The sequence below is a fragment of the Microtus ochrogaster genome, unplaced genomic scaffold (genome assembly GCF_000317375.1).
Source record: "Microtus ochrogaster isolate Prairie Vole_2 unplaced genomic scaffold, MicOch1.0 UNK3, whole genome shotgun sequence".
In the NCBI taxonomy this organism is placed as follows: Eukaryota; Metazoa; Chordata; class Mammalia; order Rodentia; family Cricetidae; genus Microtus; species Microtus ochrogaster.
This window is the reverse complement of record NW_004949101.1, coordinates 2655524-2667414: the sequence shown is the minus strand read 5'-3', so window position 1 is coordinate 2667414 and position 11891 is coordinate 2655524. Positions and strand designations below refer to the sequence as shown.

Here is an 11891-nt window from a genome sequence, read left to right as displayed (position 1 = left end):
TGCACCCCTCTTGGTCCTGACTTCCTTGCTCATCTTCTCCCTCCTTCTGTTCCTCATTGGGACTTTGGGAGCTCTGGAACATCTGTGTACTTTTTATATGACGCAGGAGTCATGCATGCTAAATGGAGAGTGAGGACAGGAGAATGGGCGAGAGATGGCAAGGCTTGACTAGATAAAGGGCCAGGACAGTCGCAGGGAGGAAGGCAAGAGGAATTTCACTCTGATGGGAGAAAAGCAGGAAAAACGGTTTCTTTTAAATAAACACAATGCAAGAAACCTTGCCCACTCCCAAAAATCTGTACTATGTAATTAATTGTAGATAATGTTAAAGAAGAGGAAGAAGAAGAAGAAATGAAGATGAGGCAAAAACAACAAAATCATCCTTTGTCCTTTGGGAACATTCTTTTATCTTTTGAGAAAAAAATTTAATTGCAGGACAATTCAGGATAACATAATGCGGTAATCTGGCAATTTCAAAGTCATTTGATCCACATAGGGGATGGTTTTGTAGTAGAAGATGAAGCTGCATAGTCAGCAAGCCTCCCGTCTACATGGAGATGTAAAAAGGACCCGTGCGTAGCTCTGACTAGTACCATATGAAGTACATTTTGATTACAGAGGCCAGAGCCAGAGTAAACCTTAACTGCCTGTAACACAGCTATCACTTGTGTTCTCCATGGGACAGTTAATAATCCAGGGCCTGTCACTGGTGTGTGCTTGCAGACTGGCAGCCCAAGCAGGCAGCTTAACTGTGGCCTCTATGCTATTTGAAGGTAGTCAGATTTTTTTTTTATTCCTCTTGTTAGAGGATAAGACATGCTTGGTTTTCTCCATGTTAAATAGGAATATGCGTTCTTAAATGATAGCTATCCCTAGAGATGTGAGAGCAAAGCCTTCCATAACATTGAGCTGTTAGGTTTGGCTGAACGTATTGCTTGGCACCCTCATCCCCACCCCACCCTGTACCCTCACCCAGAGTCCTGTCTTTAGAGCTACTTAACAGACTGCCAGTACACTGGTAGCATTTCCAGTTGGAAACTCTCCAACCTCCTCTTGAGAAAGGAAGGCAGGTGTTTTCCTCTGGCCTGGTGAAGGCCTTCTTCTTGGCATTTGATTGATTGAAAGGGGCCATGTAAACCAAGAAGAGATGGGGGGACGGACAAATGTCTTTCTCCTTAAGTAAGGCTCCCGTGATAAGCTCTCCCCCATAATATTTTGCTGACTATGCAGAGGGCAGATCACAGCAGGAGTGTCTGAAACACTGAACGGCAGCTGAGAGTGACCCCTAAGCATGCGAGTTCACGGAAACTTCTGCTGGCGCTGGGCAATCTCCTGAAGCCACCTCCAGGGAGCGGGCCCAGCCTGGGAAAGGTAGAGGGAATGCAGCCTGGGGTTAGAAAGCAGGAAGTGCTTCGCCGGCCCCTGCTGCTTTGGAACATCATGATCTTAAACAAAGTGCTTCCTTTCACCATCTTTCATTTTCTTTCACATGAAATACACACAGCCTGTGGCTTTCTCCCAAGTCCCAGTGTATATTGTTTTAAAGATTACTCCTGTGATGATACTGTGAAGGGCTCAGACTTGAAAAGCATGATGCAAATGTAAAGCAGTCCGGCTCTTTGGTTTGCTTTACTGAGAAAGACTGGCCTGAGAGTTATGATCTCCTTGTCTCTGTCTCCCAACTTCTGGAGTTATAGTTGTATGCCGCCATGCCGATACCTGAGAGAATGTGATGTAAAGAGAACACGCCTCCATTGCTGGTGGGAGTAAAAACTGGTACAGCCCCTTTGGATATCAGTATGGTGATTTCTCAGAAAATTAGGAAACAACCCCCCCTTAAGGCCCAGTAATCCCATTTTTGGGTATATAGTCAAAGGATGCTCAATCATACCACAAGGACATGTGCTTAACTATGTTCATAGCAGCATTGTTTGTCATAGCCTGAACCTGAAAACAACCTAGATGCCCCTTGACCAAAGAATGGATAAAGAAAATGTGGTACATTTACACAATGGAGTACTGGACAGCAGGAAAAAAAAATGACATCTTGAAATTTGCAGGCAAATGAGTGGAACTTGGAAAAAAAAATCCTGAGTGAAGTAACCCAGACACAGAAAAACAAATATCATATGTACTCACTCATAAGTGGCTTTTAGACATAAAAGAAAGAAAACCAGTCTACAATTCACAATCCCATAGAATTTAGACAACAAAGAGAACCCTAAGAGAGATAAACATGGATCTAATATACATGAGAAGTAGAGAAAGACAAGATCTCCTAAGTAAATTGGGAGCATGGGGACCATGGAAGAGGGTAGAAGGGGAGGGGAAAGGAAGAGAGGGGAGCAGAGAAAAATATGTAACTCAATAAAAACAATTTTTTAAAAAGGACTCTCTAGAACATTGTGCTAGGTGACAGTCTGTTACCCTAAGGTGGATAACTATATATGTCTGAAAGTGGAAAGACTGGTGTTGAACTGTGGGGATTAAACAATCTGGGAAGCCTCTGAGTGATTTCCAATACACAGGACAACATAACCCACTTAGAGATGGGGCTTTCCTTGGGTTTTACATCCACATATTCCACCAGTGTCAGCAGAAAACTGAACACACATAGGCTTCATTCCCTAAACAGCACAATATCCCAGTTACTATTTATTCTGTGTAAGTTGTTATAAGTAATCCTGAGATGACATAAACTGAACGTTTCTCTGCCACCTGCCAGTTCCCGGATAACCATTCAGAGGCTTAATATTAATTGCAAACTGTTTGGCCCATTAGCTCAGGCTTATTATTAACTAGCTTTTACTTTTAAATTAACTCAGAATTTTTACCTATGTTTAGCCACATGGCTTGATATGTTTTCTTAGTACAACATTTTCATCTTGCTTCCTCTGCATCTGGCTAGAGACTCCTCACTCCACGTTCTTTCTCTGCTTGGCTTTCTCACCTAGCTATATTCTGTCCTGCCATAGGCTAAAGCAGCTTGAGTCATCAACAAATAAAGACGACACCTATTTGCAGTATACAGAAGGTCATCCTACATCAAGCGGTGGTGTATAGCTTATTGTGAATGTCACAACATCATGAATCAGGGACTTAAGCACCTTCAGATTTTGGTGTCCACTGGGGAAGTCCTATCTCCCAAATTACAGGGGACCACCCTATAGTCAAAGGTTAGGTGAAGCAACATTAGAACCAGACAGTGGCCTTACCTGGCCTTAGAAAACCATTGTACCTCAGTTCCACCTGAGAAAATAAAACTAATAATGTCACGAAAATCATCGTGTGGCCCCGAGGACTCAATGTATGTGCTCTACTGTGGGGGTTAGGAGTCCAGTTTCTCCTAAGTGGGATGACCCTCAAACTTGCCATTAGTTTATGCAAAATTGTCTCCCACCTCCCAATTTTTGCGGTTTATTCTGTTTTGCTTTGGGAGAAGCGTTTTTTAAAAACTCAAAGTGTCTGCCATATGCTGGCACAGCCTCTAGGGTTCTCTGCAGTTAGCCACTTGAGCACCGTCTTCCTTTTTTGTTATAAAGGTTCTATTTGATGATTTGTTTGGAAAGAGCTTCTACTTCCAAAGAAAAGGCCAAGAGTTGACTGATACATGAAGTTCAGCTGAATCGCAGTAAATTTTCATTTAGTCACATTCAACGTTTTAAAAAGTTGTGTTCTGTTTATTTCTCTTCAGCTCTCACCTGAAGTTCAATAATCTCACCCTGATCTCAACTCACGGACTCCCAGGAAAAAAACTTCTGGGCAGCGAACAAAGGAAGTTCCTAGCAAGCGAGTATGATTCATTCCCTAATTTTCTTCCTAACTCATGTGCAGTCTTTTTTATGTTAAATAATAAATTTCAAGGGGGAAAGTGGAGGACCTTTCTCCTAGAGTACCATTAATTGGGAAAAACAAGTTCAACCCCATCAGAGCATGTCTTAGTTAGGGATTCTATTGCTGTGATAAAACACTATGACCAAAGCAGCTGGGGAGGTGGGTATTTGGCTTACTCTTCCACATCATCCTCGAAGGGAGTCAGGACAGGAACTTAAACAGGTTAAGAACCTGGAGGCAGGAGCTGATGTAGAGGCCATGGAGGAGTGCTGCTTACTGGCTTGCTCCTCATGACTTTCTCAGCCTGTTTTCTTATAGAACCCAGGACCACCAGCCCAGGAAAAGAACCACTCACCTTGGGCTAAGCCCTCTGTCAATCAGTAGTTGAGAAAATGCTCTACAGCTGGATCTTCCAGAGGCATCTTTTCAACTGAAGTTCCCTCCTTTCAGATGACTTCAGCTTGGATCATGTTGACATAAAACTGGAAGGATAGTGAGGGAATGGTCCAGTATTTTGTTGTCTATGAGGTAGACAGCTTCCCTTTCCCTGCAGTTGGAAGGTGCTCACGAGACCAGCTGCCTCTACATTGGGGTCTAAGAAACAGGACAGAGACACTGTGGCCGCTACTCTACCCCACAGGCAGCAACTTAGGGTGTGAGCCTCTCTCCCACCCCACCAAACCATAGGCACCTGCAGCTGTCCTCACCAGGCCAGGAGAGCTTTGTCTTTCTTGTTCCGGCAGAACTGTCATTTGACAACATCCGTTCTTAGAAATGACATTTCCACACAGCTTCCACTAATTTCAGTTTCTGGTAGCAAAACGCAGGCTCTCTGGGAGAAACCGTCTCCCGGTGTTCAGAGTAGAGAGGAGGAAAGGGTAATCATCCCCTTTCCACATGGGGTGGTGGCGTGGCAGACTCTTTGATGAAGGGACTCAACGTTCCTTTTGAAGAAAGACTTGTTTTACCTGTACTGGGAAAATCCTCCTCTTCCTTACAAGCAGAGCCAGGCCCATTTTCAATTAGCGCCTTTCTTTTGTAGTGGTGGGGATACAAACTGGGGACTCAAGGATATTAGGCAAGTGTTTCACACTAAGTTTTTAATCCCACCTTTATTAGACCATGCATACACACACACACACACACACACACACACACACACACACACACGTACATGTTGGAAGAATGTCATTCAGCACAATGCAAGTATGTGGGATTTGAGCTGGGTGTGTATGTGTGTGTGCTGATCTAGAATCACCCCTGCCACTATAGTCTAGACAAGGGATTTTGTTTCTCTTGGACTTGGGCTTCTTGATTGTGAAAAGTATATGCTTAGTAAAATATGCTGAATTTTTGGTTAAAATCAACGCCAAGACCTGGCAAAGAAGGGAGGATAGATCCTTGGACACCTCTTTCCCTTTTTCATTTCTTCTTTTAATTTCTTAAAGATTTATTTTATTTTTATGTGTATGATATTTTACCTCTGTGTCTGTCTGTGTTCCATATGTGTCCTTGCTAAGGTCAAAAGAGGGTGCCAGGTCCCCTGGAAGCAGAGCTAACCAGAGGTTGTGAGCCACCATGTGGGTGCTGGGAACTAAACCCAGGCCCTTTGTATGAGCAACAGTGCTCTTACCTGCTGAGCAAGCTCTCCAGTCCTGCCTTCCCATTATGTAAATTACATGATTCCAAAGAGATGTGAATTTAAGTCAGTCAGCTTGGTGGAAGTTTCTGACCCATCTGAAGGTCGAGTATGACATAACGAGAAGAATGTATCTGATTTTCTTCAGGTGTGACACGCATAAGCAGCTGGAGTGGCGATGTGGAGTAATGTGGTGTCCTTACCTCTACCCTTGTCTCTCTGCCTCTCAACACAGTCCCCAGAACCACACACACACACACACACACACACACACACACACACACACACACACACAAAAACATGACTCAGGTGATATCAGCTCCTTGCCTCCTGGAACTCGTCCAATAGAGTAGCTACAAACCGCAAGGAGCTGTTTCCATTTAAATAAATGAGTTGCTAGCATGCTGCCATACTGCCAGAATGCTTTTGTCATCACAGAATGTTCTGGAATGCAGGAACTCCATAAGGTCTGTCCTTTTTCACTGACTCTATCTTAGGGGTTCTGTTGCTGTGAAGAAACATCATGACCGTGACAGCTCTTACAGAGGGAAACATTTAATTGGGTGGTTTACAATTCGGTTTAGCCCATTATCATCACGGTGTGACATGGTGACGTCAGGCAGACATGCTGCTGGAAAAGATGAGGGCCCTACATCTTGTCCAGAAGGCAACAGGAAGTGATCTGGGACACTGGGCGTGGCTTGAGGATATACGAGACCTCAATGCCGACCGTCACAGTGACACACTTGCTCCAACAAAGCCATACCTATTGCAGTGAAGCCACACCTTCTAATCGTGCCACTCCCTATGAGCTTATGAGGGCCAATGACGTTCAAACGACCTCAATATCTTTTACCATTTCAATTCTCTCCATTCTCTCCAGACTAGCAATCTTAATGTACCCAAACACAGCAGACCTTTGCTTTTCTTTTTCTTAACTGTGTTTTTTTTTTCCCCCACAGTCTACCCTCACTCTCCTGTTTGTTGACAACCAGTCAATACACTCAACTAAGCCTTACTCTGCTCCGTTTTTATCTGGCTCATGAAATCCTCCTAAATATTACATAGTTTTCTTTTTAAGATGGCGTCTATTGTCCCCATCCCAAATCCTACACTCCAGTAGAGCAGGAACTTTACAATGTAAAATAAATGAAAGTCACCTCGGAAGTGCAGCAAATACCCTCTCCATGAAGAAGGAGACCCACCAGCCAGAGGAACCAGAGGCTGAAGCCGGAACAGGACACTGACTTTCAAACCGCCCTCAGAAAGGAACTTGTCTGGGATCCTGGTGTTCAATAATAATAAGTGCAAATAACATACACGAATCTAATAATCCAAATTCCTCCTTCTCAACACGACTGTGAACTTGTCTCTAGTACTTTACTTCATTCTTGTTGTTGATATTTTTTATAAATAGCCATTTTGTCCTCTCGCCGCCCCAATCCGTTACCTCCCCTACTCCCACCCCCACCCCCATCTAGCCTCTGGTTGAGGTGCTAACGATGTACCTAGGAGGCAGCTGGAAGAAGGTGTAGGAAGGAAGAGGAGCAGGAAGCCGGAGAAAGCCACTAATTGGGCAATCAACCCTGAATAATTGAAAGTTAATTGCCGCGGTCCTTCTTCCCAGTGTGTCACAGCTAATCCCCTACAAACCTCAAAGTTTCTTTCTACCTCTGAAAAATTCTGGCTCTTTGAGGCATGCATCTGCTCAGACCTAACATTTGCTTTTGTGGAATGGCTTTCGCTCGTGCACCTAAGGGCTTGGGCTATCTCTTCCTGTCAGGTTTTGGGCCCGTATGATGTTGACAAGAAGGCCACACCTTGTACCCAGGATACCTAAGCTATGCCATCTCCCAGAAATTTCCCCATCATGTTTTTGTTTGTTTATTGAGACAGAGTCTCACTGTGGATCCCAGACAGACCTCAAATGCTCATTCTCCTGCCTCCACCTTCCAAGTGCTGGGAAGGAGGCCTCTGCCATCATGTCCAGCTGTTTTTCTAGATTTTTCTATGAAGACAACTTTCCATTTTTATTTCTTTTTGTGTATGCCAGGCAGTCACTCTACCACCGAGCTACACCCCCAGCCCCCTTTCCCGGGATGTTTGAGTTGGTACCCAGCTTGCTTGTGGAAGCTGGCCTGTTAGCGGTGTGGCTCTGTTCTTCCTTGTATCTCTCCAGAGGATCCGGGTGATGGCGTGAAGCCATGGAGCAGTCTCTGCTGTGTTGGGGTCTTTAGCATTTTGCGATAGATAGTTCCACTCAGCTAATGGGGACATTACAGACAGTCCAGAGGAGCAGGAACATCTGAAATGGAAAGTGTGGGCATACGCATGGCGCTGTAAACTGAGAAAGTTCACAGACTGTGTGGACATCACCACAGCCTCCAGTGCTTCCTTTAGTGTCTCAGCAAAGCTTTAAAGCCGAGTGTTCCAGAGCATCAGCTCCCACCGGACAGAGCTTCAGACTGCAGCTTGGAAACATGCATTCTGACATTGCTGACAGGACTGTCCCACCGTCATTAGAAACAACATTGTCTTAGGCTCCCACAAATTTCCCCAGAGAGCTTTTATCTCTGGGCAAATCCTCCTAAGACTAATCCCCGGGCACTAACTATATTTAATTTTTTCTCCTCTTGGATGACTTACAGTAGTAAGGCCCGCATAGCAAATACAAGCAATCCTTTGTGTGTTCCCTCCCTGTGCCTGGGTGGGAAGCTGAACTTTCATATATTCTTGTAAAACTGTCAGGTTTTTTTTTTAAAGAGAATTTCATATCAGTCTCCATTATTTTCCTGTGACAGGCCAGCCCCTTATTTTCCTTTTTTTTTTATTAAGAAGAAATTTTCTTGTTTTTAAGTGTTGTTTCTCGGAGAAACACAAAGCCTGGTGCTCCCGTCTCTTTTCACAGGCCCCGTTAACGGGGTCTAATGTGCATCCATTATGAGAATTCTCTTTGTGCAGTGAGACTAGACTCCTGTGTGGATCAAAAAGAAAAAAATGTCCTCCCATTACCACTTCAGAATCCTGTTTGCCTCCAAAGAGAGTAAACAGGATTATGTGTCATTAGTACTATTTAGAATAAGAGCCCTCACGTATGCATCATGCTTCCCCAAACAGCAGCTCCTGCATTCTCGTGTCCGCCTTTCACAGAGGTGGAGGCACATAGGATGGGCTCATTGTCCTACAGTGAGAGGTGAGGAGACAGGGATAAAGGGTCCCCGGGGTCCAGGCTCATTGGCACGGTTCTTCCCAGGAAAGATAATGCAGCCTCAGTGTAAATGAATTACCCGCTGTCCTGCCACCTCAGAGTCTCGGCCTTCCGGTCAGGATCGCAAGAGGTGAAACCTCTGAGAAAATTCTATAGAACCCCACCTAAGGGGGAAAAGAAACCTCTCTAAGTAAGCTCAAATCACAAGAATTCTACTTTTGTTACTTTACAACAGAGTTCAATTGAAACAGAACCCAAAAAGGAAAAAAAGGAAAGAAAGCCGGTTCGGCCCGTAACCCATAACCCCACCATCTCACCCACCCTAGGCTGATGTGTGTAAGAGTCCCGTCTCCCCATAAATCACCCCTGCCCTTCATACTGGGCTCCCAAACCTCCAGGCATTGCACTTGCTATGAATTTAACTCTCTGACATTTCCCACAAATGGGTTTTGTCCTTCAGGCACAAGGAATGAGTCCTTTACATCAAATTAGCAAAAAGGAAGGGTCTTCCACATCTTTGGGATCTGAGACCTGCCTTTGGGGGTTCTGCCTAGTGTCTTATTCCTTCTTCTACATTCCTTTGAAGTCTGTGGCCAGTATAACAATTCAAGAGTTCAAGTAGATTTTCGATCACCCTGAAACAGGGGCAGAAGGGAGTCCAAGTGATGTCACATACGCAGTCACACCCCCTTCCCTGGCGGGCCAGCCTAAGCCAGGTGGAACAACCGAGCTTTAATAGGAGGATGTCAATTTGTGGCTTAAGTGTTTCAGAAGGGAAAAAAAAAAATCTCTAAGTCTTGGTCCTGGTAAGCTCACAGCGAGAGCACAGACCCAGCTCAGTAGGGGGACTTGAACCAGCTCGCCAGATGTCTAATTAATGCCCGCTGTCAGCTGCTCAAATGTCACACTGATGGAGCATCTCTCTTTGCAGCCACTGTTTTAGTGATAAAGATTACGCGCTGATGTCGCTGTGCTCCTGGGTTAACGTGGTGGTGGGGAGAATGACGGGCATAGACCGGGCAGCCAAGCACGTTGTGGTTTCCAAGAACGAGATCGTGTTCTACGACCACCTCATTCTCTGTACCGGGCAGCAGTACCAGGTAAGGCTGGTGCACCGGGGGCGCGGCTGGCGCACGCGGACGTGGCAATATGCTTACTGGGGCGCACACTCCCTGCGTAAAGAGCGTCCTGTCTTCCCACACAGCTGCCACTCTATATTCATAGAAGTGCTCTTCAAGGCCTGCACACATGACCAGAATGGTGTCTGCAAACCCTCCCAGGAAAGCCATTCCAAGAAAAACATTCTGTTGAGGGGGGAAAAAAAATCACAGCTAGTTGGAGAAATGTCATTCCTGAAGCTGTTGTCCCAAAGTCTAACACTTATGGATCATCATAACAGGCTCCAGACCCAACCAGGCATGCATTTGTGCTAAATTAATTTATGCCTCAAGAGGCTAGCATTTGGCTGGGCCGATGCGCTCACGCGAAAGCATTTCAAACATGCGCACCTTCTGTCAACCCTTATTTTATTTTGTCTCTCAGTTATGAAACTAGGAAATCAGATTGACTAGTTTCCCAGTGACCACGCTTTCTGCCTGAGTGCTCCAGCCATGCTTGACTAAAGCATTGCTAGCTAGGACTGAAGCTGCTTCCAGTCTGAGGAGAGCAGCTCTTGGGACTCCCACAGTGCCCTGTGCAGTGCTCTTTTGTGTCGTGTGCCCAGAAATCAAGCGTCTCTCCAGTGAACTTACTTTATTACTTAAGGATTGGGGGGTCTGAAACCCTCCCGCCAGTGCTGTGGGTTCTGCAAGAGAGTGCGTGAGGTTTGCTTTCAAAGGCAGACGGGAGGCAGCACAGAGGGCTCCACAGGTCCTCTGTCTACCCAAGTAGCCGGGGCGTAGCTGAGTACGTGTCTTCGGCCTTGGCTGCACTTTGAGACCTCCCAGGGTGCTTTCGAAACATATCCCCACGCGTGTCCCCAAGAATTGCTTCAATTATGTTAGGTGAGGCTGGTCGTATCTTCACTATGCTCCCCAGGTGGCTTAAAGCAGAGACGGAGAACTGCTTCAGCTTTCTTGACATTGAATCCCTTACATGCACCTTACAAAAAGACCTCCCAAACTGCTTGGCCACACGCTACCTCTGAGCATCCCTTTAAGGTGCAGGCTCTGAGCAGGGACCCTCAGAGTATGGTAACCTGAGATAAGAGTGTCTAGCATGCTCCCTGGGGAGGGCAGGCCATGAACGGACTGCAATTTCAGTGGCTTGGATCGATCTCTTTAAAAAGAGAAAAGAAAAAGAAAGAAAGCTTTTAAGATTTTTTTTTATACCCTTATTCTTGAAGGGTAAAAAAATAGATCTTCCTAGTTAAAGAATAAAAAGTTAGTGGGAAGACGCCTCCTTTTGCTATTAAGAATTCCTTCTGCTTTTCACTAAACGAGAATGAAGTGCAGGATGCCCTGTCAGCCTGTCCCCCCTCACCTGCCCCCTGGTTGCACCACTGCCTGCAAGCCCACACTTTGGAAACGGAGCAGAGGACTCAGCCAGCTGCCCAGAGACTCGGGCATCTGCCCATGTGTGCCCAGCTGCCCCTGCAGCTTTTCGTCGGCAGCACATTAAGCTCTTGCCCTTTTCACAACAGGAAAAATGGAATGAAGAAGTGATAAAGGGGAGTTCCAATTTAATTTTTCCAGACGGACGTAAAAATCAAAGGTACATAGAGTGATCGAGAAAGGGCAGCTGAATTCATTGGGGACCGTCTAGTTCTGTCTTTCCCTATGTCCTTCGCTCCAGCTCACGCTTTTGTTCCAGATTTGTAAGCCAAATTAAAATGATGACAGTGGAGCTTAAACCCAAAGCAAGAAGACAGCATCTCATAAAATGTAATTATAACCCTTAGCCTCTGGTCAGCACACCTCAATCTAAAACATTCTACAGTATTTTAAATGTCTAAATATACACCATTTAGGTTTTTTTATTCGGAGAATTTGGTCACAGAGCAAAACCCTGAGCTGTACTGAGGGTGAAGAGGGCTGCTGGGTTCTCGCCTAGCCTACTCTTACCTGCAAGCCCCCTTTTCTGAGCTCCCCAGTTTGAAACATTCTGACTCTTTGTCGATCATGACTCTGAGTTCCAAATAGCGCATTTATGGAACCTTTGACCTTGCTCCGCCAATGTCATACATTGCCTGTGAACGCTCCTTTCTAGAAG

At 45.4% G+C, this 11891-nt stretch overlaps 1 protein-coding gene across 1 annotated transcript in view; it reads left to right on the top strand.

Annotated features, from left to right (window-relative positions):
• Cfap61 (cilia and flagella associated protein 61) overlaps positions 1-11891 on the top strand; it is a 265147-nt gene that overhangs the window by 165885 nt on the left and 87371 nt on the right. Inside the window, exons 19-20 of the mRNA XM_026788484.1 lie at positions 3695-3793; positions 9613-9781. Of these exons, the coding sequence (XP_026644285.1) occupies positions 3695-3793; positions 9613-9781 (268 nt within the window). The remainder of the gene's footprint in view (positions 1-3694; positions 3794-9612; positions 9782-11891) is intronic.